General features: G+C 53.8%; 2 protein-coding genes across 2 annotated transcripts in view; one reads left to right on the forward strand and one right to left on the reverse strand.

Moving 5' to 3' along the window:
* Positions 1 to 203: 203 nt before the first annotated feature.
* On the forward strand, positions 204 to 4,573 carry LOC130159720 (ubiquinol-cytochrome-c reductase complex assembly factor 2). Its single transcript, XM_056361616.1, has 4 exons — positions 204 to 378; positions 3,182 to 3,256; positions 3,604 to 3,673; positions 4,395 to 4,573. Exons 1-4 carry the CDS (start codon positions 241 to 243, stop codon positions 4,487 to 4,489), a joined length of 378 nt encoding a protein of 125 aa, XP_056217591.1. The 5' UTR covers positions 204 to 240; the 3' UTR covers positions 4,490 to 4,573.
* A 150-nt stretch (positions 4,574 to 4,723) lies between these two features.
* ITPR3 (inositol 1,4,5-trisphosphate receptor type 3) overlaps positions 4,724 to 25,098 on the reverse strand; it is a 43,680-nt gene continuing 23,305 nt past the window's right edge. Inside the window, 39 exon segments of the mRNA XM_056361615.1 lie at positions 4,724 to 6,569; positions 6,871 to 7,032; positions 7,563 to 7,723; positions 8,483 to 8,648; positions 8,918 to 9,042; positions 9,487 to 9,582; positions 10,068 to 10,260; positions 10,754 to 10,918; positions 11,049 to 11,221; positions 11,693 to 11,818; positions 12,828 to 13,020; positions 13,496 to 13,606; positions 14,213 to 14,299; positions 14,577 to 14,678; positions 14,944 to 15,039; positions 15,321 to 15,431; positions 15,845 to 16,045; positions 16,406 to 16,590; positions 16,673 to 16,847; positions 17,521 to 17,690; positions 17,929 to 18,019; positions 18,191 to 18,299; positions 18,480 to 18,628; positions 18,765 to 18,949; positions 19,685 to 19,805; positions 19,922 to 20,047; positions 20,341 to 20,466; positions 20,565 to 20,816; positions 21,184 to 21,384; positions 21,572 to 21,694; positions 21,869 to 21,994; positions 22,471 to 22,539; positions 22,725 to 22,889; positions 23,045 to 23,210; positions 23,423 to 23,480; positions 23,780 to 23,909; positions 24,055 to 24,251; positions 24,562 to 24,709; positions 24,860 to 25,004. Of these exon segments, the coding sequence (XP_056217590.1) occupies positions 6,501 to 6,569; positions 6,871 to 7,032; positions 7,563 to 7,723; positions 8,483 to 8,648; positions 8,918 to 9,042; positions 9,487 to 9,582; positions 10,068 to 10,260; positions 10,754 to 10,918; positions 11,049 to 11,221; positions 11,693 to 11,818; positions 12,828 to 13,020; positions 13,496 to 13,606; positions 14,213 to 14,299; positions 14,577 to 14,678; positions 14,944 to 15,039; positions 15,321 to 15,431; positions 15,845 to 16,045; positions 16,406 to 16,590; positions 16,673 to 16,847; positions 17,521 to 17,690; positions 17,929 to 18,019; positions 18,191 to 18,299; positions 18,480 to 18,628; positions 18,765 to 18,949; positions 19,685 to 19,805; positions 19,922 to 20,047; positions 20,341 to 20,466; positions 20,565 to 20,816; positions 21,184 to 21,384; positions 21,572 to 21,694; positions 21,869 to 21,994; positions 22,471 to 22,539; positions 22,725 to 22,889; positions 23,045 to 23,210; positions 23,423 to 23,480; positions 23,780 to 23,909; positions 24,055 to 24,251; positions 24,562 to 24,709; positions 24,860 to 25,004 (5,554 nt within the window). The 3' untranslated portion in view covers positions 4,724 to 6,500.

Raw genomic sequence — 25,098 nt, forward strand, 5'->3', positions numbered from 1 at the left:
CCTGGGCCTGCGGACCTCGCCTGGCAGATCCCCCAGCCCTCACTGAAAGCCCACCCGGGGCCGGGGGGGCAGGTGGACGATGCCGCCTCTCGCTCCCTCCCCCGTCTCCAGCCTCCCCTTTTGGGGGGCAGCGCCGGACCCCCCCCCCCCCCCCCCCTCCGGCCCTGCCCGCCCCGCCGCGCCTGCGCGCGCCGCGGCCCCTCGCGCCTGCCGTAGGTCACGTGGGGGCCGCCGGCAGCCATGGCGGCCAGCCGGTACCGGCGGTTCCTCAAGCTCTGCGAGGAATGGCCGGTGGAGGAGACGAAGCGGCAGCGGGACCTGGGAGCCTTCCTGCGGCAGCGGGTGGCGCAGGCCTTCCGTGAGGGGGAGAGCACGCAGGTGAGGGCGGGGGCGGCTGGGGGCTGGGGGCTGGGCCGCGCAGGCGCCTCTTGGCTCCTGGCCTCCGGCGGGGGATGGTGTAACGGCGCTTCTGAGGCGGCTGCGGAGGGTTTGGGGCACAAATCTCAGTTTGGTGCCGGCCACCGGCTGCTTCCCTCGCCTCGGAGCTCGCTCGGTGGGAGCTGAGGAGGAGGTTGTGACCCTGGGTCTCCTCAGGGCCCGCACAGCCGCCTTGGGTCTCCTCAAGGCCCCACATAACTGCCCCCGGGTCTCCTCTGGCCCTGCAGAGCAGCCCTGGGCCTCCTCAGGCCTCTGCATAACTGCCCCCGGGTCTCCCCGGGACTTCTCAGGCTCTGTAGAGCTGCTCCAGGGTCTCTTTGATCTCCTCGGGCCCTGCAGAGCTGCCCCCGGGTCTCCCCAGGTCTCCCCAGGCCCTGCAGAGCTGCCCCCAGGTCTCCTTGTGTCTCCCCAGGTCTCCCCAGGCCCTGTAGAGCTGCCCCCAGGTCTCCTTGTGTCTCCCCAGGTCTCCCCAGGCCCTGTAGAGCTGCTCCTGCGTCTCCTCGGGCCCTGCAGAGCTGCCCCCGGGTTTCCTTGTGTCTCCCCAGGTCTCCTCGGGCCCTGCAGAGCTGCCCCCGGGTTTCCTTGTGTCTCCCCAGGTCTCCTCGGGCCCTGCAGAGCTGCCCCCAGGCTTCCTTGTGTCTCCCTAGGTCTTCTTGGGCCCTGCAGAGCTGCCCCCAGGCTTCCTTGTGTCTCCCCAGGTCTCCCCGGGCCCTGCAGAGCTGCTCCTGGGTCTCCAGGTTTCCTCAGGCCCTGCAGAGCTGCCCCCGGGTTTCCTTGTGTCTCCCCCGGTCTCCTTGGGCCCTGCAGAGCTGCCCCCGGGTCTCTCCAGGTTTCCTCAGGCCCCGCAGAGCTGCCCCCAGGACAGGCCCGAGTCAGCCCCATCAGCCACGTCCCTTGTTCCTCGCGTAGGACAAGCTGTGGTTTATACCCACTTCTTGCACCGTGTACATTACGTGCTCGGGACATCCCTCTTCCCCTGGTTATAGAAGTGAGATACAAAGCATTGTGAATTTGTCAGCGCCGTGCTGGAATTGAATTAATTAGTGTGTTTTCCTTGCCATGATGATAGGATAGGATGATTGCGTGATGCAGTGCGGAGTGCGTCATGAAATGCAACGTTGCCTGACATGGTTAGGTTGCAGCAGTTTTAAAATTGGATTCTGGCTACAGTTGTGATTGTGTTTGAGTTTGGGCTTCGGTGCTGAAATACATTAGAGAAACTAATGCTTGACTTAGGCTGCAGACCTTTACAGCCTTGGAGGTGTTGCTGTGGAATGTAAATGGGCCCTTTTTTAGCATAAAAACATTGTTCCAGGTATGTGTTTTCTACTTCAAGGGGCCATTATAGCACCTAATTCTATATTGGTCACCAGAATAGTCTGCAGCAGACATTTCGGAAAATGCTTATTGCTTTTTCATATGCTTGGGACAGCTGAATATGCCGCACCAATTGGCTACAATATCCCAAAGCTGCCACTCATCTTGAAAATCTAAATTGATGCCTGCAGCGCTGATGTCAATTTGTATGTATAAAGGCTTAATACAGCAAAGGGAAATGTACTGGCAGACAGCAGGAGGAACGTCTGAGAAATGAATTAGAACCATAAAGGATACTTTATCAGTCTAATGTCTGTTTTATTCACATGGAATAAGATTTGCTGATTTTACAGGGTGGGGGAATACTGTTTCTGCTACCCATTTAATAGCTATTTCTGCTATCATTACTAAAACATTAGGAGGGTCGTTTGAAATGTGACTGCAAGATACATTAAGCTGCAGATCACCTGCAGTGTGATGGTGCTGACTCCTGACAGTCTGTCTGTCCCTATATCCTCTCTCCTGCAGCAGCCATTACCTACTGAATAACGAAAGCCTGGCCTTAATTTTCCTCGTTTGCACAGAGGAGGCATTACCAGCCTTGTGCTGAACCTGTGCTGGTGTCCCAAGGACAAATGAGCCATGTCATTTTATCCTGACATGTTTCTGTTGATACTATTCTTATTCGTGTAGCCGTTTAAATCATTTATGTTTGATGTCATGGAGCAGCAATGCAGAACTCTGGTCGAGTTGGCCCCTGTTGTGAAATAAAATAGAAAAACGAGATGATGTGCCATCGACGCTGCTAAATAGATGGCTCTGCAAGGCAGGTGCACCTGTCTGAGGCACCTATCAGAGGTTTAGGTATTAGCAAGATCTTTCCAACTTACTAGACCAAAATAGAAATACATTTACCCTTCACAAGCTGTTCATGTGTCTTTCATGCCGCTTTCCCCTAATCAGTTATAAATATTTTTAGCCTGCACCGGGATTTTCTAACTTCCATTCTACTATGTTATCCTATTTGATGCTTTAGAATAAAACAGGCAGTGAAAGTGGCCGTTGAGCAAGAAGTCTGGCAGATTTCACAGCTCTAGCCAATAAATGTGGGAAGAAAACTGTCTAGCAGTATTCTCATTAACTGCGTATTCACAATTGGTCTGCCAAATCTTTTTGAGCGGAGTTTAAGGTCCATTCTGGAAATCATGTGCCTCGTTATTCTCGTAGGCCAAGCTGGTGAGAAGTGGAGGGGAAAGAAAATGATCGGCATTCTGGAGCGGCATAGCAGGGGTCACCAGCGTCCTGCATTGCACTGACAAGTCACCTAAGGTGCTCCTCGGCTGTCTTTCTCACAGGCTTTAAGAGAGGTGTTTTTTGCTGTGGAGGTTTAAAATAAGAGTGTTGTGATACTTTTATCCCTTTCCAGATTGCTGACCCTGAGGCCTGTGACCAAATGTACGAGAGCTTAGTCAGAATCCATACCAACTACTACAAAAACAAGGTGAGCTTTGGCATTAGCCGTCATCCCTCTTTTAGGGGCTGAGTCACCACCCACTGCAGTTGGCTGCCTTGTCCCAGCAGTGTTTCTGGGAGTGTCTGACAGACAGATGAGCGGTCAGGGGGATGCAGCACTACCTGGTGCCTTTGGTCACTCCAGGAAAGCTGCAAACACCTTGGCCTCTGTGGCATATATGAACAATGCAGATTCTTGGTATGGATGGATAGAACTCTTAGAGCTTGAGTGACAATGAGCTCGGACTCTACCGTATGGTGACATTTTAACCTTTTCAAGTGCACTGCAAGTAACGTCTTTCTCTCCTTCTCTCATCTACTTGCTTGCTTGTGAAGTATCCACGCCTGAAAGACACGAGCTTCACTGGAGTGACAGTAGAAGATTGCAAGATGATACTAGCAACAGGTACCAATACTGTGCTTGATTTGAGAATAAGTCAGTGCAGGAGATAAAGTACGTTCTAAGCTTCGTGGTGTTCACTGCACCGCTTCTACTAAATACCCATGACTAAAGGACAGAATAGGACTGCCATGCAAGTATATTAGGATGTTTAATGAGGTCTAAGTTTAGGAGTAATTGAGGAGATCTTCAGTAATCTTACCAGGGTGAAAAGTCGATTGTATTTTGCACTGGCCAGGATCAGCAAAGGGTTTGTAAGGGCTTTTTGAGATCACATAGCAGGAGCTATGTGAAAGAGATGCACATTTGCCACATTGTTCCAAAATGTACCTCAGCTTCTGTTTTACCATGTTCAAATTGCCTTCAGTATTTCTTCTTTTTTATTGGACTATGAGAGAAAACAGGATACCACGATGCAGAAATACTGTCAGCCAAATGATTTATTAAGTGCAGTATGGGAAACTAGTGCAGTTTTGTTCTGCTCCAGTTCCTAACTTTGATTGCAGTGTGTGGAATATTAGTTGCTAGTGATAAGGGACTCCCCACACAATTGATTGGAAGGGAAAACAAACTTGCCTCAGGTCCTGAAACAGAAATTCATTAAGATGAAAAGTCAAAAAAGGAAAATATATGTAAGGCAAAGCTGTTATAAGAGGGCTTTCATTCCTTTGCTTTTCTGTTTCTCTTCCTCTTTCCCCATCTCTCTCTTTTTTTTCTCCTTTTACAGACATTCTGAAACAGATGGAAGACATGAAAAAAGGTACATGGAGAAGACTGCGAGAAAAGTTTTATGCCAAGAAACCTGAAGAGGACTCAAAGTGATAGGCTAACTCCCAGATTCTCCACTGTATATATTCCTAAAGCACTGTGTGTTGCCATGATGAATAAAACCATTTATTCCTCTTAGCAACAGTATTTTTGTTCAGACCTACACCTTACACCCTTCATATATTGTGCCCCCTCTTTCTTTTTTTTTTTTTTTTTTCCCTCCCCTGAAAATCTAGGACATAGTTTAATGCATCTGTGCTGAAAATGTATTGGAGCAATGTAGTGTAGAGGAAAGAACTTTGTGATGTTAGACCTCATCCTGTGTATGACAAGAACTGGAACAAGCAGGAGATGCACAGAGCAAGTAGGTGCAACCTTGTTAGCTTTGAATTTGCTTGTGAAGATAGCAGTAGTGATGATGTGAAAGCTCAGCTGTGCTTGTGTTTCTGTGTGTTAGAGCTGGTATCAGGGAAATTGAGGGATAACTTTAATCATCGCCTTTTGAGAAGACGCAGGAGAGGACTGAGGGTGACTACCACGGTGGCAGTGGAGCAGTGTAAGAGTTTAACTGAGATTTCAATGAGATGCTGCAGTGGTGTGTTGCTGGTTGAGCTAGCTATGTGCAGATTTCCCTCAGCATGAAGAGGAGGCTCCGTATGGGTTACTGCATATCTGAGGGATAAAGATAGGTTTTAATGCCGTGTTAGTATATATAGTGCCATAAAAAAAAATCCAAGTGTGATTAGTCCGTTGCTGTGGCCTATTTTTATTCCTTTTTAAAGCCTTAATGCTTGCATCAGCGTCTGTTCTTGGGAGGCAGAGGCACAGGGCTGTAGCCGGGGTGGCTACAGCACCGCTTGGCTTGGGAAGGCTGAGTGTCTAGAGCACGGCGATGCCAGGACTCAGCTTGGCTCCAGGCAGCACCAACAGCTGCTCCTTTTTATGTATTTGTAGTGTTTTCCTGGCAAGTAGTGAAAGAATTTGAAACTTTGCTGCAGGCTCTAATCCAGTACTTCAGAAAAGGAGGCTGGTGTTCAAGGTAGTTCTTCATGGTAGCATTCTTCATCTTCTGACTGGAGCATCATGCTACGTTAATATTTAACATCTGGAGCAGAGATCATTGGTTGTGGAGCACCTTGGGTAATAGAGCCCTGGTTTGGCTTTATGTCCTTGGATTGTTCTGTATTTCTATTTATGACAGCCCCATTACATAGCAGAGTGCGCAGGAGGGGAGCTTTCTTTACCATGTTTAAGTTTTTATTATAACATGATTTTGTATTTAATTTAGTTAAGGCAATTTACACTTCAGTTCTTAAGTAACAACAATAACAAAAAAAAAAAAAAAAAAGTAGAATGTTACACCAGAGATGAAACTAAAACACAGGACACCCCTTTCACAGTGAACTCCTGTAAACCTGCAGTCTCCTACTGCTACTGCCCAGATACTCTTGGTCCACAGAAGGCAAAAAACTAGTTCACACTAGTACAAGCTTGGATACTCATCCTCATCTGGTGAGTTAAATTAACAAATCCATCTCCTTGAGTTCAGCTTGTCTTTACTGCACCACAGTGATGAACAGAATTCTTTAAATGGGGAGGGATCAGTGTGGAGCAGGTACAGCAAATACGATGGCTGGTTTGCAAAGACCCACGTGTACTAGTGCCACTCTTGGAATAAGTTAAATATTGCAGCCCTACAGCTAGTTACACTATACCCAAGGTGGAGGCCATCAGAATGTAGCGCATGGAGATGAAGATACAACCCTCCACATTTGCAAAATAAAGAGTTATTGCAATGAGGAATGAAAGTCCTGTATAATTTATCTTCCTACAAGGGCATTAGAGTAACATCTGGATCCAGGTTATCGTGAGGAATCCTGGCCAATCCCTGGTTCCTGAATTGCTTACAAGCGCTCTAAGGAAAATGTTGACTGTGAAGCCCTTCTGCATGGTCCGGCTCTCTCTGACGGCGATGTCCATGCGTGGAACCCAGGAATTAGCAGCCTTGTTAGCTGATACGTATGTGCAGTCCCTCGGTGGGTGAAGCCAGTGCTGCTTCTGTGTCTTAGTGGTTCATGGTATTCTGGACGTCCACAAACCCCATCCTTTGTCTGCGCTTCCGTTGCTCTGTCATCTAGAGTTCAAACAAGGACACGTGAGGCAGGAAACCAGGCCACCTTTCCTTTCACTAGCGTGCTCCTCAAGCGTGGGACTGACTCAGCTGCTCTAAGCATCTGCCAGAAAGCTCTGCAAAAGCCCATGTCCCACGTGTCCATGACCCCCCAAAAAGAGCTGCAGGAGCCCTTTGCTTTGTATCTGAAGTTGTACTGAGCTTGGTCTGGTTCTGCCTCCCGTTCCTTGCGATCAGTGTCTATTTTGGTAAGGACAGCGGGTTTCTACAGCCAGGTGTTCCTATTTTTAAAAGTGTCTAGTACCTGTTCCTTCAGCTCATTCAGCTGGGAGGTGAGATGGGACACCAGCTTCATCGTTGTGTTGAGTTTGTCTTGAAGATTTCGGATCTCATTCTGTTCCCCTTCCCCTTCATTGCTGACCAGTGACATGGCTCGCATCCGGGGGAACCAGTCAAGGTTCTTGTTCTGGAAAGGTGACCGTGGAGAACGGGAGTTGGAGAGGGGATGAGGAGGAGGGAAGGGGAAGAGACCTGGTAGGACCTGACAGTAAGCCTGGCCGTGCTTAGGGATTAAAGACATTCTCAAAGGCTCGTCTTGTCTGTATCTTTGCAAATTTTCCACGAATGGCCCACTTCTGGTTTTTTTCTTACAGCATTCTGGGCTCAAGTTCAGAAGTTTTTCCTTTCTTAATTTCCTTTCCCTCCCTCCTTGCCTTGAAATCACCTTGAAGTCCCATTCTCTACTGCTTCGATTCTGCCCTTGGTTTAGTCCTTAAACACACAGTACAAAACATCAAATAGACAATGTCTTGTTGGCTGAGATTGCGAAGTGGAAATAACCAGCTAAGAAAGAACTAAGGCACAGCAGCGTTACTAAGTATTTTCCAAAAGCTGCTTCTCAAAACTATTTTTCTTTGGCAAGCCCCTTGTTCTCAGATATTTCCCTGGGGCAGGCAGGTTGCAACAGCAACAGAGCTGCCCTGAGAGGACACGTACCTTTATCATCTGCGCCACGTAACTCTCTGGCCCTGTGTAATCTGTTTTGTTCTTCACTCGCACCAGCACTATGAAGTACAAGTAGTTCCACATGTTGTGCTCGTATTTAATATGCTCCTCAAAGGACACTGTCTTGTTGTCAAACTTGTCCCTTTCCAGGCCTGGGAAAGGCAGGCAAGAACGGAGAGGAAGGTGGAGGGAGGAGATGGGGAGGGGAGGAGAAGGTAAGAAGTGAGCGAGCAAACAAATGTGAAGGGAAGTACAGATAATTGCATCTTCTCCCAGGTGTGACTTTCAAGAAGTGCTTTTAATAATTAGTTGGCATTTAGCACATAACAAGCATCCAGAACAGGAGGAAAATAACCCAGTTGTGTATTCAGGAGGCTTCTATTTAAAGTAGTGCTAGCTATGCTTCCTGCCTATGTATCTAAAATGCACCCAGTGGATCTTTTTAGAAAAAAAGCAGCCAGATTTATTGGGTTTTTTAAGAAAAAAGCAACCAGATTTTTTGGGTTTTTCCTTTTTTCCTTTTTTTTTTTTTTTTGGATGCCTTCCGATGACTGAAAGCATTCCAGAACATTTTCTGTATTCCAGAACATTATTTCTTTAGTAATCTGGTGCTTTTTTTCCACTGGCTAAGCGATGGTCTCGGGAGCGATAGATGCACAGCCACAAGACTTCTGCAGTGTGGTGGTTTAGTTTAACACCTCATTAACAGAAGGCAAGGAACAATACGGATAATTTCCCCTCTCAGTTTGTGTCCTTGTTTAAGCCTCCTCACACTGCAGTGACCCATGGCTAAACAGATTTAAGTTTTGCTGCGAAACAAATGAAAAGCAGAAACTTTTTCCCCTCCCTCAGCCTTAGAAGAGAGGAAGAGCTGCGGGGCGATTCCTGTCCAGTGAGGCCCCAGCACTCACCACATATGAAGCAGGTGGTCTTCAGTATCTCTTCCTTCTTTTGCTTCTCGCTCCTCAGATCAGCGAAAGTGTCGATAATGACCCCAAAGATGAGGTTCAGGACGATAATAATGACAATGAAGAAGAAGAGCAGGTCGTAGACAACCCGAGCAGGAAACAAGGATTCCTGTAATGGATGGAAAGGGATAAATGTCTGTCCCATGCACACCTCTCCTCTAGCAACTCCAGCCGCGCTGCCTTGTTACACGGGCTGAGGGCACCAGGTGAGGAGGAATAAAGGCTGCGGTAGGAGAAGAGAGGGGGAAAGCACCGGAGGACAGTGTGGGGCGTAGAGCTGGAAGCATCACGGGTTCCAGGGAGGGAGGGCAGCTGCAGAGCGGTAAATGCAGCAGGACTGGGTAGAAGAAAGGCATCCCACGCGCTGCCGAAACTCACATCCTTCGATGGCTTCCGCAGAATGTCACCCACGCCGCCTCCGTTCCTCAGCCCATGGTTCAGGACAGTGACGATGCACATGAGCAGCGTGTCACAGGCACGTTCCCACTGGTCAGCATCTGTTTCTAGAGTACCACAGGGGGAAATAAAAGCAAAAACTCAGAGCACAGACAGGGCTGAAGTACTAGACGATCACAAAGAGTCCAGAGCTGTGGGGACAAGTCTTGCTGCAGTGATGCAGCGGCAAATCCTCCTGGGAGCAGGTGCTCCTTGTGGATCTCCCAACCAGCAACCTCCCAGCAGCTCCTCCAGCTTGCTTCTTGCTGTGGAGGTGTTTGGCTGAGTGCTCCCGAAGCTCCCACTTTCTTTATGACTAAATTGAATCTACTTCACTATTTTTTATGCCAGGGTCAGTGCAAAATTTGCAGGCCTCTTGCCTAATATGTGCAGAAAGTGGGTTGGTTGTTTCCATCTTCGAAAAGCTAGGCTTTTTCTGAGCTTGCTGACAAGCCAGGCAGCCAACCTACTCTGCCACTGACAGAGTCAACCTTTCTAATGAGCTCGCTTACCTTCCAAGGCAGTAGGCACAGCAGAGCAGCTAATTTTGTCACTGCTGCATGACTCCATGAAGGTCTCCATGTTCCTTTGCATCCCCAAGGGGTCATCTGCAAGTAAAAGAGACCGCAGCCTTGTCAGAGCATCACCTTGCCTCAGTAAAGCTCTTTGCTGCTATCACGGGTGTTTTTTTCAACTGCTTCTTCTTGTAGCTTTCAAGCTCCTCAAAACCAAGTTGCTTCATATTCTCCTGGCCTCTTCTAGGCTTTGAATCTTCAGCTCGAGCTTCAGTAAGACCTCCGCAGTGCTAAAACTTTGTTTTGTAGCTGCCTACCCCCTTCTCTGCCATCACTCCTAGCACTAGAGCCCTGCTCTCTGCAGCATGAGCCCCTAAGCTGGCACAGGCGGCTGTCTCCTCCGCCAGCCCCAAAAGCAGCACTACCAGGAGCTTGCACAAGGGTGTAAAACCCACGATGCATGCACATGCACAGACACGCGTGTGCTTTTGCAGCGGGGAGGGAGCGGGTCTCATGCAATGGTCCAGCTGCAGAAGGGACCCGAGCACCGCAGCTACCGAGGGCAAGGGCTGAACCACCTTTGGCTTTGCTGTCCGGCAGCCGGTCCACCTCCAGGATGAAGTCATCCTTCAGGAACAAGAAGCCCACGATGGAGAAGAGGTAGACGAGGATGAGAGCCAGGAGGGCTGTCAGCAGGATGGAGCGCCCGTTCCGCGTCACGCTTTTGATGACGTTAAACAAGGTCTCCTCACGGTAGATCAAGTCAAACAGCTGAAAGGGACCCAGGAGCAAAGAAATGCTGCAGGGTGCTTTTCTTGATAATGCCTGGCCTACATATATCCCCTTTTATCCTGAGATCTTGGATCACTCAGCAGACCTTGACTAACTTTCACATCAAGCATTTAAGTTTCCCAGCTTACTGTAGGGAGGCAGAGAAGAATGAAGTGACTTATGCACAGCAGGAAAGCCAAGAATAGGACACATGCCCCCTGCCTCTGCCCTCACCAGCTCACGTTGTCTCCCAGCTGACCCAGATAAAGTATACAGTAGAGATTAGAAAAAGAGAGATAGCAAAAGACCAGGAAAGAGACAGTAATAGGTACTGTCGGAAGGCAGAGAGATCAGCCTACGCAAAGATTAGAACACAGTGAATTGTTCTCACTGCTGTTATCAGTCAGCCCCTGCAAGGTATCACAGGAACCTTCTAGCTTCTAACAGGGCACACAGGCTGCCTCTGTGCCCCAAACATCTGCATGTATTGTACCAGGATGCTGTAGAAGAGTTCGTGCACAAAGAGTCCCAGGACGCTCGTCAGGATGTAGCCAACGTGGTAAAGAAATTCCACATCCATGATCATGGCCTTGTAGCCTCGGATGAAAGTCCCACGATTGCCCACGAAGCTCACCACAAACACGATCTTGTTGGTCAGCTGGGGAACGAGCACAAATTGGGGGGGGAGGGAACAACCAGAAACAGGGTTTGCTGCACTTCATGAATGCACAGCAGCCTCCTGAGCCAGGGGCTGCTAACGCTGCTTTTCCAGCGCACAGAGAACTTACATTGAGAGCTCCCAGTATGTTCAGGGTGAGTCCGATCCCCAGGTAATAAATGGATCGCAAAATCAGTGCCACAAGGAGCGGTCTGACGCCGTAGCGCTTGGTGAACAAGGCCATGATGGAGAAGCAGATCAGCATCCAGAAAAGCAGCGAGATCAGTGGGGAATCCAGCACTCCTGGGAAGAGAAGACCCACAGCAATTAAACGGCATGAGATGAAGTGCGGGCTGCCAGTCAGACACTGTGCTGCTGTCCAGAAAAACTCACGTGCTGATTATCAGTGGGAAGAAAAAGAGAAATTATGTTTGGCTGCAAAGACTGGTATGGACCAAGATCGTTCTTACTAACGCGTTTTCCTAACGTCTTTTATCTGAGAGCTCAAAACCACTCTAACTGACGGAGGCTTTGCAGGTACGTATTCTGTCGCTGCTTCCCCCCATTTTACAAACAGGGAAAGTGCAGCCCAGGGGGAAAAGACTTTTCCCTAAGGAGGAAGCAGTGGGAGGGCTGGCACCAGCAGAAAGCACCGGGGTCTTCAGGAGTCAAGAGGAGACTGAGGGTGGGGGGCGTGCGGGTAAGGGGACCGGTCTGCTTGTGCAGGAAGCTTTTTCTTCTATCTTGAGGAGCTGCAGATGCTGGGGCGCTTACCCATGGAAGTGGCTTCAACGTAAGGGTAGAAGAAAGCAATGATTATGTTGATGAAGACAGCCAGGTTGAAGGAAATGCTTCCCCAGAGTGTCATTCTGCGGGAGAACCAGTACATCAGCGGCATGCCTGGAGGGAGAGGAGGCAGACACACAAACCTCAGGCAACCTTGCGCTGGCCGGGGAAGGCTTTGTCCTCCCAGACATCCACAGGGATCGGCTCACTACAGCTAGCAGGCCCGGAGGGACCCTTGCCTCCCACTTAAGGAAGCGATGTTAATCACAATAATAATAATAATAATAAAAAAAAAAGAACGTTAATAAAAGCTCCCTCCTCATCTGCTGAAATAGGACTGCAAGCTCAAAACGCTGCTGCTCACAGTTCTTGGCTTCTCAGCCCTTTGACCTGCTCTGGCACCTCGGAATCAGATCAGCTTCATCCTCATCCTCCTCCTCCCCATCACCCACCTCCTACAGCCTCGATGCTTGTATTCTTCAAAACAACAGTGTCTTTGTGTTTCCAGCGCTGGTGCTCAGTCCCAGAGGAGACCCAGCCAGCAATTTCCCACCCATACTGGAAACTTGTTTCCTGCCGAATTCCTCAGATAGTTTTGCCTGGATCTGTAAGTGTTTTCAGAGTTGCTGCACTCCTCATTAGCTGCATCGCAGTATTTATAGCGCGACTATTGAGCTCCTGTTATTTTACGCCAGGATTTCCGCCCTGATGCAGCCCTGAGAGCACCTAAGCAGGTCTGCAGGGTGCAGAGAAACGAGTTTTATTTATCATCTCTAGATTCTGGCCTAGGAGAAGGCAACTGCAAACAAATGAAGAGAGGGCTTTCTAGGGGAAAACACCTGCAGGCGTAATCCCAGGGCATGTGCTCTAAGATGCGTTTCAGACTACTGAGGAGCTGCACCAACAGGCATGGAGGAAAATCACCCCTGGGATCTTGATTAACCTCCGCTCCCTGCAAGCTGCTGGGTGTGTTGGGCTCTACAGAGAGCAAGGGGCACAAGGAGCCCAGAAACGTGACCTCCAGGCTGTTGCCAGGGTTTGCAGCCCTTTCCAAGCTGCCCCCCAGTTTCACAACAGGGGCTACGTGAGGAGCCGGCGCTGGGAAGGTCTGGTTTGCTCTTACTGCGCAGCTTCTTCTGCCATTCCATCTCGTTGTGGAGGAAGGATGACTGGTCGAAGAAATCACTGACTTTGCTGCCCTGCTCGTCCTGCTCTGTGGTGGTGAAGAGCCGGTACTTGGTCTCCTTGGTGAGGAACTCGCAGATGCCAGGCACCGGGAAGATTATCTGCTCCATGCTTCGGTCCAGGCGCACAATCTGCAGGAAGCAGGGCGCAGGGGAGGGTGCCGTCAGATCCTGCTCCTGCCACGCTTTGGTTTCCTCTCTCCTAGACCCAGATATGCCTTCCCCTCCTCCCTCCCACTCCACCCAGATCCAAATATCACCAGCCACTCATCTAGAACGCTAGAAGCTGGCCTGGCAAAGGCAGCCCGGGCTGTGCCAGAGGGAAGCTGGGTATCCACCAGGAGATCCATGCTGACGAGCAAGGATGGGGCTGCTGAACTGGCTGCATCCCCACTGCTGCTGGCAGCAAAAGCAAGGGTCCAGGAGGCAGCTTGTTCCCTCAGCTCCTCACAAGCTTTGCTAACGCCTCCAGCAAAAGACCCATTTGCTTTTTGCCAGCACAAGGGTGGGAATAGGGCAAAATAACCGGGCACGAGGCAGCTGGAGCGCAGGTGGGGTTCACTGACCACGTGCATGCACATGCAACCCAACAGCTAACGGGTCTTGCCTCAATTTGGGATGTGTGTTTCTCGTAATACGCCAGCGGATCCTCCTCTTCTTCCTGCACTGGGGCTGTCGACTTCAGCATCTGTGTCAGCTGCTTGTTATTGAGGCTGAGCTGGGATGTGGGGAGAGGGAGAGAGGATGAGAGTGGCCTCAGCGGGGGGAGTCAGCTCTAGCTCTGCACTGACAACAGCGTTCCTCAAAATCTACCAAAGCTGATGAGGTTTTCAGGGAAAAGCAAATGAATTAAACCTTCCTAAAGGGTTAGGAGCCCTCCCCGAGGTGACAGACATTCAATTCCCTGCAATAATTACATCCAAATGCTGCTAATCCACAAATTACAAATCAATGCCCATAAAACCCCAGGGAAATCATATTACTGCTGAATCTCATTTGGGATCTAAGGTACATGGGCAAGAAATGACAGCAAAGGGCTCAGCCCTTCCTTTTCTGCAGGGGAAGGGAGAAAGGCACAAGCAGCACCCGACCAGGGCCACCAGCCTGTGCCTGCGGCGAGCTGGATGTCACCCTATATTTTTGGCTACAAGGGCACTGTTAAGTCTTTCCTTCTTTAGTCCCCCTGGGGAATACCAAAATCCATCAAATCTTCAACAACAAGACGCAGGGTGGCTCAGCAAGGGTGGGAGATTCTTTCCAGCCTCCAGTCAGGATCAGGGCAGCTTGGAGGGGCTCTGCCTCCGTTCCCGCAGCCTCTCCGTACCATGGATGAGATGCTCTCCTCTTCTTCCTCCTGGATTCGCTTCACCGGCTTCAGGAGCTGCTGCAGAGACTTGTTGTGTCGGGACAGCTGGAAGAGGGACAGTGATAACCAGGTGAGCACAGGCTGGTGAGCAGCCACCAGTGAACACGGGAGCAGGGCATGGGGAGCGGGATGGCTGGCAAGGCTGGGGGGTGGCTTTTCAGGAGCCAAAAGCACATTTCCCAGCCGTGCCTCCCCAAGGAGGCCAGCCTGGCTGGAGGAAACGTAGATAAATATAGAGAAAAATATGTAAATCAGTGAGTGGGAGCCCAGGGCAGCACAGGGAGCCCACCCTGGCGGGGACCCTGCTGTCACAGCTCAGTACCTGCAGCGCCAGTATATAAATGTTGTGGCCAACTTCCCGGGGGGAAACCTCAGCATTTTCACACTCCTCCTCCTGCAGATAGGCCTTCTTAATCACATCAACCTGGAAGGCAGCAGGACAGTAAGATTCTCCCCATCTCCTCACCTTGTTTTCCTTCTCTGGCCACAAATGGCTCTGGGAAAACTATTAGGTAAGGATGCCTGTGCAGAAGGTGACCAGCAGCGTGGCAGATGAGATGGTTTTATTGGATTGCGAACCAGAAACTGCATCAGGACCCACAGGCAGAAGAGGTTCAGCAACGGGCCAGGGGGGAGGCTGGGGGGGCTCAATGGGGCAAGGCTGGGGGTCTTTCACTGTCAGCCTTTACCAGTTCCTGCGGGCGGAGGCTGATGAGGATCCGCTCGGCGTTTTCGCTGTCGTGCCTGCTCTCCATGAGGGCCAAGAGGAGCTTGGAGGCATTATCCTGGTGAGGAGAAGCCCTTGCTGAGGCGAGCTGTGCCCTGCTGAGACCCCCTGTGCCCCAGTCAGCTGTAACTCCCCCGTGCTAGAAGCATCCGAGCCTCACACGGCCGTGATGCACCAGCCCAGACCCACCAAGCCCACGTGCTCACACACTCAAGGACCTGACACGTGCACAGTCCACGCTACAGCGGCCACCTCACCCCCAGCACACCCCGTGGCCAGGCCAGCAAGCCCACGCAGTGAGCAACACACACACACATCCCAGCCGGAGGCTCTGCCTACCTTCAGCTGCAGGACCAGGTCCATCCGGTACTTGCAGAGGGGGCTGATGTCGTTAAGGATGAGGGCTGTGATGATGTCGATCCCATTGGACTCATGGGTCACGATGCAGCTCTGGGGGAGCAATGCAACGTGTTATCCCAGGGATGCTGCCAGTCCCCCCCCGCTTCACCCCATAACACAGCCCAGGTCTGAAACAGAGTCCTGCCCACAGCACTGACCCTGCCCGATCACCCCAGGATCCCCAGATCCCCCTCTCCCTGGAAAGGGCACTGTTTGCACCACTGCTATTTAACCCCCATTCGCATCACCGTATTATCTAGCCAAGCAGTAGCTCATAACCCACCCAGCATCCCCGTGCACCCCGGCATCCTCTGCTGCCCACATCCTGCTCCTGTTCACAGCCTAAACTCAAAAGCTGGCCCTGTCCATGCTGCCTTCCAACGCATCCCCCCCAGATCCTCCCTGGGGCATCCCAGATCAGAGGTGGAACAGCCCAGGCGTGCCAGGAACGACCACAGGGATACCTGGTTCTCGTGGCAGGGCCCTTGGCAGTACTCGGTCAGGGTCTCCAGGGTCTGGGTGATGAGGGCCACATTGTACTCGTTGATGTAGAGCCCCAGGAGCCCCAGCCCCCCCGTGGTGCTGCCGCACATGATGTCGAGGAACTGCAGCGTCTCGCACACCAGGTTGTAGTTGGTTTTGTTGTTCTGGCACCGGAGGAAGTTCTGTGGAGCAAAGCCTGCCGTCACGGGGCTGAGCGGCACCGCTCCGGTCCAGGGGGCAGTCCCGATCCCTCCTGACACCCACTCCAGCCCCAGTTCCATGGGGAATTGGGCTGGGGCACCCCAGTAACATACAGACCTCCGAGAGCAGCACTCGGTCCCACGGACACAGTGGTGCCATGGGCAGCTCCTTCCACAATACCAAGTTATCCATAAGGGATGGTGCATTTGCAGATGGGGAAACTGAGGCACGGAGTGGCTGGTGCAATGGGTTTTTTGGACAAAACTGGGGCAAAAAATCCTACACCCCAGTTCCATGGCCTCTGTCCTGGCCCCCAGACCCTTGCAGCCCCCATAACCAACCTGTAGGTCCCGGTTGTGGTTCTCACAGAGCAGCTGCAGGAAGCGCAGGATAGGCTCCATGATCAAGACCGTCACTCCCATTTCGTTGTTCTGGCCCTGCTCCCCAGTGTCATGGCCCTTCCGAAACCCTATGGCCATTGGGTATCGGGAGGGGGTGCCAGGCATCAGGAAGGTGTCTCCTCGTCCTAGAGGGCAACCCAACCTCGTTAGCATCGGGCTATCCAACGAGACAGACATTGGCTCTACCAAGGGGACACGGCCCCATACCTTTGGTGCCAGGGTCAGGCTCGTCTTTGTCCTCACGGGGCTTGTTCCCAATGTCACTCATGTTCACAGACACTGTAGACTTGGTCTCCTGCTGTGCCTTCTTCATTCGATCGTGCAAAACTTTGAAGAACTTCTCAGACTTCTTGTCGCTCGTCATAAGGTTGTAAAAGGATTTCTGGGAGGAGGGAGGATAGTCATTCAGGTGTCCCCCACGGGGTCCAAACTGTCCCTGCCTGCCCCTCTGAGCCTCCAGCACTCAAGACCTTGGCCAAGATAACCTGGGGAGCAGGCTTCCTTCCATACAACAGCCCCGGACATCACAGCGCTCTTGGATGTGCAGGGGTGGACCGTCCCCTGCCACTGTGCTCTCCTTTACCCTAAGCAGGGACAGAGCAGCAGCAATAACAGCACCCCCAGCCTGGAACCCCACTGGGGTTTTTTTGCACGCACAATTTTTCAACCTCCCTGTGATAAAGGCTTCAAGATGACCCAGGAGCTGCAGCCCTGAGCCGTTTTAGCAATACCCGGCAGAGGGCATCAGCATTATTCCAGAAACAACCTGCAACAACCTGCCCCTTCCCCAGCATCCAGCCCTCCAGCTCCATCCAGCCACCGAACTGGAAAACTCAAAGCCAGACGGATTTCTGCAGCTCCTCCTCTGGATGGCCAGCAAACATATGCAACCAAACAGTATTTTGGCAAAACCTGCTGCCCCGGGGCCACCCCAGGGCTGAGGACTGCCCTGCACCAACATCTTCCAAGTGCCTGCACCGTTACACTGCACCCATCGACCCGCGGCTGCCCGATCCCCCTGGGACCGGTGCCACCACGCAGCTGGGGCTCAGCACCTGGATCTCGGTGTTGCCTCCATCCAGCAGCCGGATGGCAAGCAGGATGCTCTCTTGGAAGATCTTCTCATTCTTGGTGCTCATGATCAGGTCAGCCACCAACTTGGTGGCCCCTTCTCGGTCCAGGCGGCACTGGACAGCAGCGATAGCGGACCAGTCCTGGTCTTGGCCTGGAGGACAGGACACAGGCAGATGGGATGCTGTGGTAGCACAGAGTGAGCACAGCTACATCACTGCCAGGGGCACCTCGGTCCCATCCCTTCGCCTCCCCAAATCCTTTACTCCCACGGAGGTAGGAGCACGGCAACCAGCTACAGACCTGATCCCATCACAGCTCAGGAGATGGGAATTTGAGGGATGTGTGGGCAGCGCCGAGAGATGGGAAAGGTGCAGGAGAGGGGCACTCACCTCCCCCAGCAGCATCCACCATTTCCCCTTTGGAGCTGGACTTCTTGTTCTGCAGGTAATTGTTCAGGAGCATTTTCCGCAGCAGGTTGCCCTGCCAAGACAAATAAATACCATGAGTCTCCCATTGCCTGGGCCAGCGCTAGAGCAGAACGAGACTGAGCACCCATGGGCTGCGGCGGGGAGGGCACAGCCAGCCTGGGAAACGGGGGCTATACAGCCAAGGAGCGGGGCTGAGGACACGCCACGGGACCATGGTGCTCACCCTCTCGCCATACTTGTTCCTCTTCACCAGCATCTGCTGCAGCGTCCTCAGCACCTTGATGCACAGCTTCTCCTCCGTCTCCATGAGGTCCTTGGTGTGCTGCACCAGCCTGGTACAGCAAAGCCACCGTCACACAGCCGCGAGTGACAGGGGTCCCCCCGAGGGAAGCATCCCCACCATCCCTCCAGGCTGCAGGCACACACCAGGATGGACAACCCACAAAGGATGAAGGTCACCAGCCCTTCGCAGCCCTCCCAGCAATCCCAGGGCAATTGCAAAGCATCCTCACTTGGACAGGAACCCTCCGCTCTCGCATCGCTGAAACGCCTCCGTCCCCTCCATGAAAAGCAGCTCTGGCCGGTGGAGGACATCCACCAGGACAGACAGCTCAGCCTCCACCAGTGGTTTCAAGCGATCCTCCAGGGCGCTGATGATGTCCTACAAGTCACAGCACACACTTTTAGGGCCAATGCCTGCCTAGGAGACACGAGCGTGGGAGAGGGACCCCTGCAACGCCAGCACCTTCTTGCTATCATGCACCGACCCATGCCACCCCCACCTCCCTGCCCCACACCTGCAGCTTCTCTATGATGTTCTTGTAGTCCCACTGGTTGGGGGTGGTGGAGACGCGGGGGAAGGTCCGCGTCGCCGTCTTGTAGCTGGAGGTGTTCCTCTGCACAGTGCTGGTGGAGCTGCTGTTGAGCAGGGAGCTGACGTGGGCATCCAGGTCCATGGGCAGCGCGATGGAGCGGCTCTTGGCTGCAGGAGACGGGGCCCAAGTTGGAGACAGCCATGACCCAGCCCAGCCCACTGGCTGGGTCCCACCACACCACCTCAGGCCACCCCTCCACCAGCTCTTCATTTGCAGCAGAGAAGGTCTGGGTTAAATAGAAGAGCAAACTCCTGCAGGCTGGTGAGGGGTGGAGTACTTCCATCCATCCCTCCCCGCTGCAGCACATCGCCCACAGCCCCACCAGCCCAGCTTTGGATGGAAAGAGGCCCCAGTGCCAGTTTTGGGTTGGGAAAGCCCAGCATGAAGATGTTGTAAGCACCCTGCCTCAAATTACAAAGGGAAATCCCCACCCAGCGTCTAACCACCGAGCAATCCTTTCCACACGGTGACTCAGTGCAAACAACCCTTCTCCTGAGCCAGGCAGCCACAAGCAGGCTGAGGGCAAAGTCCTGGTGAAGGGAAAACCACCACAAACGCTGGCTTTGTTTCCAAGCCCTTCACCAGCAGGGATCTCTCAACCAAGTCCAGGCTTCGCTTGTCCCCACGCCCGCCCTGCTCATCCCTGGCGATGTAGCTCAAAAAAAGCACATCCCAGAGCCAGAGCTCCCCGTTCCTGGCCAGCAGCCTCTCGCTGGGGTGCCCTGCCAAGACCCGCAGTAGGGACGGCGGCTCCTGCTCGCTGCCGGAGCAGAAGCAGCCAAGGGTGGCTGCATCCTCCCGGATCGTGGGGAACAGAGCATCGCTGCGGCGCAGCTCCTTACCGACCATGGCCAGCGTGCGGATGCAGGCTTCCACCGAGCTCTTGTGCTGCTGCTGCAGCCAGGGACACTCCAGCAGCCTCATGGTGGACTGGAGAAGCTGCACCACAATGGTTTGGTGGGTCTGGAGGAGAAAGCAGGCAGGTATGTATCAACGCAAGGTGTATCCAGACCTTCCAGGGTCTTGATGAGGAGCTTTCCTCCCCCCGGCCATGGCCTGTCCACGCAGCGCCTTATTACCTGCAGCGAGGTGCTGTTCTCCGAGAAGGGGGAGCTGAAGAATGCGTTGATGGTGTCCAGCACCACCGTCAGCACATACTTCTCCAGCGTAGGGTCTGGCAGGCGCTTCTCTCGCTTCTTGCACATCTGTGAGGAGGAGGGAGGACGATGATGGCACCAGGGCGAGGGGAGCATGCACCCTGGCCAGATGCTGCTGGCACCTAGCTGAGCTGAAGGACGTGGCTAGTGACCCAGCTCCTGGGTCTACACCAGAGAGTCCTGACTGCTCCCCAGCCCCTCGTGGGGCAGCTACACAAGTCCCCGTGGTGCCCATGCCCCGCTCCCCAGCCTTTGAGGGACCTTCGGTGACACCAACCTGTCCCCAGCCGATGCAGCAGCCATCGCTGCCGTGTCCCTCCCACTCAACCCTCCCCACGCACCCGGGCCATGTCCAGGGTGAAGTTCTCAAAGAGAGTCCAGATGTGGTTGCTGGTGTAGATCTCCTTCATCTCTACCTCCGTGTCCACATAGCAGTGGTTGACGAAGTTCACATAGGCCATCTTCACCTGCCGGGGAGGAAGGGGTGGAGCGGGTTCACAGGCACCATCAGGAGAAGGCAATCAGTGTAAAGCCACCAGCACCCTCCTCACTGGGCACCCCGTACCTCCGTGATGCAATCCTCATGTGTCACCACCCGCACCACATCCTCCAAGGGCAGCAGGGACGTGCACTTGATCTCTGTGTAGACGTTCTTGCCCTCGGCGCAGGCAGCCAACAGGTCCACCAGTGAGATGTGGTACATCAGAGGGCTGTTCTCCTCCACCCCATCCCTGGCCGCTGTCATCATCTCCAGAAGGGTGGCCAGTGAAGCCTTGTCATTGTAGAAAACCACCACATCGTCCCCAGCATTGGTGAGCTGCAGGGAAGGGTCAGTGGTCACTGCTCCAGAGAAGGAGGGTCAGAAACCTCACAAGGCAGAAAACGGTGTCCTCTGCAGCGGGGCGATGAGAGGCAGCAGCCGGCGAAGGGTGAAAGGGCCGTGCATTTACAGGGAAAACCAGGCATTTGCAGTGCAATCAAAAATCAGTTTGTGGGACTTCAAAATGGTTATCGGCTCTTGGACCTTGCATTAAGCTCCTGGAGATGTTTCCTACTCCAGGGAGAAGCCAACACGGCTGGGAAGGCTCTTCCTCAAGGCAGAAGCCACCGGTGCCCCTCCCAGGAGCCGTGCCCTGCTACACCCCCCGCTCATGCCCCACAGGTTGGGGGGAAGAGATGCTCACCTCAGTCATGATCATGTCCTGGCATTTCTTGACGTACTTGCCCTCAGCCTTGATGATGGTGTGCAGGAAATCGAGGTACTGCACGTGGCGGCCGTGGGTGGCCACGCAGTGGATGAAGTGCTGCGGCACCGTCTCATTGATCTCTGAGCAGAGCTGGTAGTTGTTGAGGAAGATGTGCTGCATCGTCTCAGCCTCCAGGAGCTGCGGGACCAGGAGAGCAGAGTCAGGCCGGTGGGATGCGAGGAACAGCCTCTCCTCCTGCCCTGACCCTTCCTCTCCTGGGGTCTCCGCCTGGGTTTTGTATCTCTTGCTCTTGACCCCCGGAGCGGTACTTGAAGTCGCTCCTGCTGCTGCCACCTGCAACCACGCTTCAGCCCCTTCTCCTTACCCCCGGGGTTAGGAACAGGTTGAGGTGTTTGTGCAGCAGAGCCTGGTTTTCCTGATTGCCAGCACAGAACTTCTGCAGGAACTGGTGGGTGAATTTCAGGATCTCCATCATCTTGGCATCACCCTGAGGAAGGGCAGAGAAAAGAAATACCCAGAGTTGGCGAGGGATGGAGAGCAGCGACAGGCTGCTGCCCCTTCTGCCCTGCCCAGCCGCAGGACCCAGCCGTGCAGGGGTCCCCCCGCATCCCTCACCCCTTGCCCTGGGTACTTCAGGACCAGCCAGCTTCTGCCCACCCACCTTCTCATAAGGGATCTGCAGCAGATCCAGCATCACTTTGTGGGCATCCATGTTCTTCAGAAGGCGCTGCTGTTTCTTGCGCACTTGCTCTCCGACCCCGCACATCTTATTCAGTCGCTCCAGGATCTAGGGAGAGAAGGACCATGGTGGGAAGCCTGGGAGCCCATCAGCGTGGCCACCAGCACCACGGGCTTGCTTGCAATCCAGATGTGCCCTCCATAAACCCAGATGTGCTCCCTGCATTGCTCCCAAATCTTGGCACCCCCCCTTCAGAAACCCTCCTTGCAGTGCCACGCAGGGAGCCCTCGTAGCCATCACCCCCCCTGTCCTCCAGTCCCCCCAGTACAAGGCTCACTCGCCAGCCCTGGGGATGTAACAGGGTTCCTCCTTCTCCCGAGCTGGCAGGAACAAGACCTCGCTCGGACTCGTTTTTACTGAACCAGGAGAACTTGGAAATCATGCCCCCCCCCCCCCCCCCCCCCCCCCTCCATGATTTCTCCCTTTCCCTTCTTGCTGGTGCCCCCACGCCAGCCCAGGCCAGGCAGACATCGCTGGCCGTGCCTCCAGGAACAGCCCCGGGGACAAGACTGGGTCTCACTTACCCCCTTGACTATCTGGTAGTTCTCACTGCTCTTCTCTCCAGGAGCAATGACCTCCTCGTCGGCAGTGTGCTGCAAGGGGACAGGAACAGCACCAGGATCCCACTGCACCTCTCCAAAGCCTGGAGCATAACTACACCCTGCAGGACCCCCCCGACCCTCCTCTTCCAGCCCACCGAGAGGACCGAAGCAAGCTGCACCTTCGCCTCCCACTCCTCTCCCACCCCGGTTTCCAGGGTCTTGCTCAGGGCTCTCACCTCTTTCTTCTCCTTCTTGTTCCCCTCCACCGTGCTGTCCCCTTTGCTGCTGCCCTTCTTGTCCACCCAGAGCTCCGATTTCTCCACCATCGTGCGGAGCTTGTCCAGCTCTGACTTGATCACCTTGTAGTTCTCGACATCCTGGGCTGAGATCAGGAGCTGCACCTGCAATGACATTCCCAGTTTGAGGCACAAACCCCATTCCCCTCCTCTCCCAGACCTCCTTCCCAAGGAAAGGGGCCAGGACCCATCCCATGTCCTGCACCCAGAGCCAAGGGTGGGTGCAGAGGTGCCCCAGAGCAGCGTGCCAGCAGGGTTACCTGTTTGAAGGTGTGCAAGACCTCCTGCCTCTGGCTGAAGTGCTTGAAGAGGAGCTGCAGGGAGCCGGAGATGAGCGGCGGGTAGTCGTGCATCGTCAGGTGGATCAGAACCCGCAGAAACATCCTCCCTCCCTCGTCATCCACCTCCAACATGCTGCTCGTCTTCCTGAAGCCGGGACAAAAGCGCTTGGAACACCAAGCAGCCAGGCGGGAGCTTGCATGCACTCAGTCCCGCCTGGGGGCTGATGCAGACAGCTGCAGTAGCCTTTAGAGCCTCATCTTCCTCATCACCTGCAGCCTTCAGCCTCGGCAGTATGGACAGGAGAGAAAGAGCCCTACGGCCAGGCTAACTATGCACTGGAGGGGGCAGGGACTCACCCCACACCGAACATGGCTTCCGCGTGCTCACCGATCCGGTCCAGGTTCATGGCTGCGGCTGAAGGGAGAGGAAAGGGAGATGAACGGGATGGCCCAAGTCATCCCTGTACCTTGGCAGGAACCTGCAGGAACCAGCCCAGCTCCCTGGCCCCAGCTCCCTGGCCCCTGCTCCCAGCATCCACGATGGACACAGGACACCTCATCCCATCTGCCCAAACTCCATGCCCCGCCACGCTCCCTGCAGCGGCAGCGGTGGGCGGAGAGCTGCTGGAGCTGTCACCCCCCACCGCCGGTGTCCCCCCAGCCTGCGGGGTTTGCCGAGTTGAAGGTGTACCAGGAGCAAAGTGGGAGAGTTACTTGTGGAGTCAAAGGCTGGAGCTGTCCCATCGGCCGCGCTGTCCTGCATGGGGTAGACTTCCACAAACTCCTTCTTGAAGACAGAAAGCAGGTAGGAGATCCTGTAGTCCAGCCGCACGTTCAGGATGAACTGGCAGCAGCAAAGAAGAAAGCAAGGAAAAGTGAGTGCCCTCTTCATGCCAGCTGTCTCTCTGCACCAGAAAACCATGTCTTCTCCACACCACCCCATCCCACCCACAGCTCCACAAAGCTTCTCCCTCCCCAGCAGCTCCAACCTGCAAGATCTCCAGGATCTTCAGCTTGGTCTCCATCACCACAATGTTCTCACTCTCAACGCTCCTCCCTCTGTCCACTTGCTCTGGGGCAGACCCGGCACTGAGGCTTGGGGGGCTGAAGATGGACTGTTTCCTGCTCAGCACCATGGTGGACATCATCTGCCCAACGCCCTGGATTGATCTCCGCACATTCTTCCCTGCGGAGGCAGCCATGGTGGGCAGGGTTAACGCAGATGGAAAGGGAGGTGGCAGAGGACCAGCAGAAGGACCCACTTAAGACTGGGAAATGCTGGAGATACTAATCAGAGAACGAGCAGGAGGGACTGGCTATTTCTCTGGCATGGCCAAGGGTTCAACACCTCCCACCTCCCAGTGCAGACCCAGCCAAAGCTTCCATGTCAGCAAACCAGTGGCTCGTTTTCTTGCAGCCAAAACTGGAAAGCATTGGTCAGGCCATGGAGAACACCTTCCTGCAGGACCATGCCTGATTACGGAGCGGGGACTCACCCGTCACCTCGTCGTTATAGACCGCCTGCATCATCAGCTGGGGGTTCTGGACGCAGTCAATGATGCCAAGCAGCGTCCGCGTCAGGCGCAGCAGCTCACTGAAGCTGTAGAAGCCGAAGTAGATGAGGTTGTGGGCAAGGCTGACGACCTGGGGAAGGACAAGGCAACTCCAGACCTCGCCATGCTCGGGGCTGAGTGGGAGAAACAAACACAGGGGAGAGGGGTGCCAGCACGGCCACCCTCATCTCAGGGACAGTTGCACCCTGCGACGTGCCAGTGACACTGGCAGGACTCGCACCTCGAAGGTGAGCTTGTTCTTCTCCTCGTTGGCGAAGGGTACTGCCTCGCTCACCACGTTGTTGAGGTAGTCCTCCACGAACTCCATGGTGCTGGCAAACTTGTTCTTCTTGTCATCACGTGAAACGTTGAGGTTGGAGTCGTAGCTGCAAAGGGAAGGTGGTGGGAGTGAGGTGGATGGCAGCGAGTCTGCTCACACCCAGCCTGGAAGGAGCCTTGGCCAGGCAGCTGCTGAGCCAT

Source organism: Falco biarmicus, chromosome 16 (genome assembly GCF_023638135.1).
Source record: "Falco biarmicus isolate bFalBia1 chromosome 16, bFalBia1.pri, whole genome shotgun sequence".
NCBI lineage: Eukaryota > Metazoa > Chordata > Aves > Falconiformes > Falconidae > Falco > Falco biarmicus.

What these genes read in the sequence shown, in the direction of transcription:
- LOC130159720 (XM_056361616.1), top strand. Translation starts at nt 241, where the DNA reads ATGGCGGCCAGCCGGTACCGGCGGTTCCTCAAGCTCTGCGAGGAATGG. An exon ending in CCAACTACTACAAAAACAAG is followed by an intron (nt 3,257 to 3,603) that starts GTGAGCTTTGGC and finishes TTGCTTGTGAAG; the next exon opens with TATCCACGCCTGAAAGACAC. An exon ending in CAAGATGATACTAGCAACAG is followed by an intron (nt 3,674 to 4,394) that starts GTACCAATACTG and finishes CTCCTTTTACAG; the next exon opens with ACATTCTGAAACAGATGGAA.